The sequence below is a fragment of the Fukomys damarensis genome, unplaced genomic scaffold (assembly GCF_012274545.1).
Source record: "Fukomys damarensis isolate Sample0158 unplaced genomic scaffold, DMR_v1.0_HiC HiC_scaffold_19, whole genome shotgun sequence".
In the NCBI taxonomy this organism is placed as follows: Eukaryota; Metazoa; Chordata; class Mammalia; order Rodentia; family Bathyergidae; genus Fukomys; species Fukomys damarensis.
The window spans coordinates 68,745,239-68,750,535 of NW_022900931.1; the positions used below are offsets into that span (position 1 = coordinate 68,745,239).

Below are 5,297 nucleotides of genomic sequence, written 5' to 3' on the forward strand. Positions count from 1 at the left end.
AAAAAAAAAAAAAAAAAAAAAAAAAAAAAAATGTGTAGGGCTGTCGGGTGCAGTATCTTAGTTTCTTGCGGCAGCTGCAACAAATCACTATAAACTTGGTGGCTGGAGACAGCACACATTTTGTCTAGAAATGAGAAATCTGGCATGAGTCTCACTGTTCCTTTGTTCCTTGCCTTTTCCAGCCGAGAGCTGTAGACTTGGCATTCCTTGCCCCATGGCCTTTGGACCATCTTCAAAGCCAGCACTGCAGCATCTTGCTTCAGTGCCCATTGCCTTCTGTCTTCTACAGTTAAATCTTTTCTGCATACCTCTTACAGGAATATTTGTGATTGTTTTGTTTTGTTTTATTGTACTGGGGATCCAACTTTGGACCTTGTGCTTGTGAGGCAGGCTGTGACACCACTGAGCTAAATCCCTGGCCCGTGTCCATGTCATTGGTTTTGGTTTCTGATTTTTGGTTTTGGTTTTTGGTTTTTGGGTGTGTGTGTGTGTACCGGGGATCAAACTTGAGGCAGGTGCTGGCACCACTGAGCTAAATCCCCAGCCCTGGTTTTGGTTTTTTGAGGCAGGATCTCGCTATATATATATAGTTCATGGTAGCCTTGAACTCACTATGTAGCCCAGGTTGGTCTCAAGCTTTGCAGCAGTCCTCTTGCCTCAGCCTCCTAAGTGCTGGGACTATAAATGGGTGGTACCATGCCAGGCTGTGATTAAATTTATAGCCCAACTGGATAATTTCTCCATTTTAAAATCCTAATCCAACTGCAAAGTCCTTTTTGCTGTACACCAATATTTGCAGGTTCTGGGAAATGTGACCTAGATACTGTATCTTTGAGGAGGCATTATTTTGCCTACCATAGGCAGGCCAAGGGATCATGCTCTAGTCCCGTGATGGTAAACCATTAGCACTTGCACTGCAGTGGGCACTTGAGCCATGTCACCCCAGCATTGCCCCAGCAGCAAAGGATGGGATAACAGCACACAAAGAGGCGGTGTTAGCACTTCGCGATAAGTGTATGGGTTTTGGGTTGCAGTTGGGGCACTCAGTCTCTAAAAGGTTTGCCATCATTGCTCTGGTCTATCCGAAATTGAAGAGGAGACAGTCAGGTGTTTAAGTAGGACTGACCTGGGATTGGAGGTAAGACCCACCCTCAGGCGTCTGAAGGATGGAAGTAGAAGAAAGAATGAACTGGCGTTGGGTGGTCTGGCCAGCAGTGCAGCTTGACTTGGAGGACAGATCTGAGCACATCCCATTTCCTGGCCCCGGGGGTGCAGAGCAGGAGAGCGGCAGGGAGACCCACAAGACAGCAGGGCCCACGCAGGAAGGATACTTGTGGTGGCGCTGAGGAGTCGGTCTCAAAGCCTGAATAGACCAGTACTCTGTGGCTTCCTGGCTGTCCCCAGGACCATGCAAAGTGGGCAGTGGTGGCAGGTGGGGCAAGAGACACAGGAACTGTGTGTCAGGTTGGCAGTCGTTCAGCTGGAAGAGGAGGACATGGATAAGAGCAGAGACCTCCATTCCCAGCCAAAGGCTGGTGCACATTTCCTGTCAAAGCCACCCAGAATTTCTTTAGTGTTTTTAAATCTACTTATGTTATTTTTCTTTAAAGGAAATACTTTTTTTTAATTGAAGGTTTTGTGTTTTGATTTGTATTTCTCTGGTGACTAATGTTGAACATCTTTTCCTGTGCTTATTTGCAACTTTTGTATTTTTTTTTTTAAAGTCTCTTCAGATCTTGCACATTTTAATTGGGTTTATTTTTATTACTGAGTTGTAGAGTTCTTTATTCTAGTTATAAATCTCTTATCAGGTATATGATTTACAGTTGTGTCTTTTTACCCTTAAGAGTGCCCATTGAATCAAACCATTCTGTTTTCGTCACCTGCCTCGTAAGTGCAAGGTCCTGAGTTCAATTCCTGGTGTCAAAAAAAAAAACATTTTGTTTTGATGAAATCAAATTTATTTGTATATTTTCTTGTTGCTTGGGATTTTGGCTTCATAGCCAAGAATCCTTTGCCAAGTCCAAGGTCACAGAGATGTATCCCTATGTTTTCTTCTAAGAGTTTTATAGTTTTAGCTCTTATATTTATTTTCTTGATCTATTTTTATTTAATTATTTTATATGGTATAAGATAGGAAGTCAGCTTTTTTTCTTTTGCACGTGACTATCCAGTTATTCCAAAGGAAGCATTTCTTGGCCACTTAATTCCCACCTCAGCCCTAAAAGAATGGTGCTTTATATACTTGGAAACTGGGAGGCAGAATTGGGTACATATTTAGTGCCTCCTGGGGAGGAAGCAGCTAAGATGGGACTGATCAGAATATCTGGCTTTGTGACCCAGGCACAGGTGGCCCTCTGAAGGATTTTGTTTAAGGGACATATTTTAGATACTCTGTATCAATTTACAGGATGGGGGGGAATGGTTACTTATATATTCAGTTAGCTGTGGCACTGGAGGGTAAACCCAGGGCCTTTGTGTTGAACTATATCTCTATCCCTTTTTTATTTTTTACTTTGAGACAAGGTCTTGATAAGTCACTAAATTGTCCAGGCTGGACTTGAACTTGTGATCCTTTTACCTTAGCCTCCCAGAGTGCTGAGATTACAGGCATTTACCACCACACTTGGCTCAAAAGTTGAAATTTTTCACATAAAAACCTGACCTAATTTCTACCTTGTCTCTAGAAATTGGCAGTTCTGACCACATGGGCCTTGTATTTCCCCACAGTCAGTCATTTCAGAGACCCTGGTGCCCCCACACAGGGCACCTGCTTCCTCCTAATCTCTGGCACCACTCTTCACAGGGTAAGGCCCTATGGGCTCTTCTCTTTGTCTACTTTGGTCACATGAGCCTGTAGGAAGAGGAGTTGCTAACTGTGATTGGGAGGATCATGAGCCCAGCTTTTTATCTAAGGGTCAGTAGATGTATTAGTGGATGTTGCTGTGTAATAAACTACCTTAAAACTCGTGTCTTGACACAGGAGCCATTTCCTTGGCTCAGAACCCTGCACATCACTGGTTCAGCTGGTTTCTGATGACGCCATCGTTGTCTGACCAACAGTGAGTCAGCTGGGATTGACACTGATCGTGCTGGGTGCTCCCATACGCATTGCCCGGGAGCTGCATTCCCTCAGGACCCCAGCCTGCCTGTTTTCTCTTTCCTTATTCTTCCTCTGCCCTCCCTAGAGCATGGATGGGGGTGGTCCAGATGATTGAGGGCTGCATGCTCTTTCAGGAACCAGTGACCTTCCGGGATGTGGCTGTGGACTTCACCCAGGAGGAGTGGGGACAGCTGGACCCTACACAAAGGACTCTGTACCGCGATGTGATGCTGGAGACCTTCGGGCACCTGCTGTCTGTTGGTGAGGCCTGCTTCCCCTGCTGCAGGGTTGGGCCATGGGGCCTCTGGTGTTCAAACCCAACCTGAGTCTGTTCCAGTGGGCACATGTGTGGGAAGAGGGTCTGCTCTCCTCTACGCGGTGCAAGCCTTTTAACCTCATCTGGGTTGGGACCATGGCTCCTCTCAGAGCAGCCTCCACCTCTGCTGTCTCTTCATGTCCAGGTCCTGAGCTTCCTAAGCCCGATGTCATCTCCCAGCTGGAGCAAGGGGCTGAGTTCTGGGCTAGTGACCGAGGATGTACCCAGAGCTGCCATTCAGGTGAGAGCCAAGAGGGTCACCAGAGATCTGTTTAATGGGAAGGCTACTGTTGGGGACCCTCGTGGCACCCCCTTTCCAAAGAGGCCTTGCAGGATATGGCAGAGTTCTGTAGCCAGAGGATAGAGAGCAAAACCAGCTGGGGTGAAGTGCAGAGGAATTTAGCCAACAACTTCTGAACCTCTGAGTAGAGCCATCCAGGACAAGCTCCACTCCCACAGTAGTGCACCACGACCACACCCAAGGAATATGGTCCAGCAGGAAGCCTGCCAGTGTTGGAATTTTCTGGGGCCTGGTCACAGAGGGGTGAGCCCTGTGGTGAGCTTAACCTCTGGGGTGAAGTGGTCACTCCTACAGTTAGGCTGGGTAGCCTTGCCAAAGCCCACACTTCCCATGCAGCCCTGAGCCATGCTTGTAAAGCAGGCCTCTGAGGATGGCCTCCTACCTTGTGTGCTCCTTCCTCTGACCCTGGAGTGCATCCACCTCTTCTCTTCCACCCACCCCATCATCCTCTCTGGATCAATCCTATCTCGTCAGCCTCCTCTGCTGCCTTTCCTGATGCATAAACCTGCCCTTTATGTTCTCCATCTTACTCTTGCATACCAAATCTGCAAACCAGCTCCTGCACCCTTCCTCTGTTCTCTTACCAGAAATGATTGTATTTAGCTATAGATATCTTATAGCCAGGTTAGAATATAAAGATAAGGGGAAAATTTTTCTCCCAAAGCAGTAGCCCTGAGTCAGCTGTTGCTAGGGCTGGCTTGGCATCTGAGAGATCCCAGTGCCCCTGGTTCTGGGATTCCCCTGACCTTTCCTTGGGGTTGCAGTGTGACCACAGCAGCTCCAGCCATTGCATTGGTGCTCCAGTCAGGAAAAAAAAGAGAAGTCCAAAAGATCATTGGTACTCATATCTCCCCCTTTATCAGAGCTCCACATATCATCCATTGTGATCAGGATTGAGTTACTTCCAACTACCCAGACTCCAATTTCTAGGGAAGATGGAAAGGAGAGGTCTGGACGGTCATAATTAGATTAGGCAAATCTGGGTCCGTCACTGGCACACTGGTGCCCTGACCATGTTCTGGAATGGGTAGGATATGGCGGTGCCAGACCCTTCCTCCCAACCTAATGTTTCTGGTGCCCTGGGAAGCACACATGGGACATGGCTGGGGTGGGGCAAATCCTTCCTTTGGTTCTCACCGCTGTTGCCTCAGACTTGTTTGTCAGAAGGAAATCCTCATTGAACATGTACCTGTGGCTCAGATGTACCGTAATTCCAGGTCCTAAGATAACATATGGGCCTTAAATATTAAGCACGATGTCTTGTTTGTACAGGTCAGGGGTATGGTGTTAAAATCATGACAATGTTTTCAAAATTTAATGTGCAGACCATTTTAAATGTAGGTGTTCAGCAAAGGGTGCTTGTGCAGGTAGACCCCTCCTGGCACATGTATGTGTTCTAGTCTTGAGCCTATCCTTGCTGCACTCCAGCCCTTTTATTTTTTTATTTTGATACAAGGTCGAGAACAAGCAAACAAAAAATATACATATATATTTTCCAGGGCTAGGGATTTAGCTCAGAGGTTCTGCCGCCTGCCTTGCAAATGCAAGGACATGAGTTCGATCCCTGGTACCGGAAA

At 46.9% G+C, this 5,297-nt stretch overlaps 1 protein-coding gene across 1 annotated transcript in view; it reads left to right on the forward strand.

Moving 5' to 3' along the window:
• Znf8 (zinc finger protein 8) overlaps nt 1-5,297 on the forward strand; it is a 14,559-nt gene that overhangs the window by 1,566 nt on the left and 7,696 nt on the right. The window contains exons 2-3 of the mRNA XM_010616615.3: nt 3,238-3,364; nt 3,565-3,660. Of these exons, the coding sequence (XP_010614917.1) occupies nt 3,238-3,364; nt 3,565-3,660 (223 nt within the window). The remainder of the gene's footprint in view (nt 1-3,237; nt 3,365-3,564; nt 3,661-5,297) is intronic.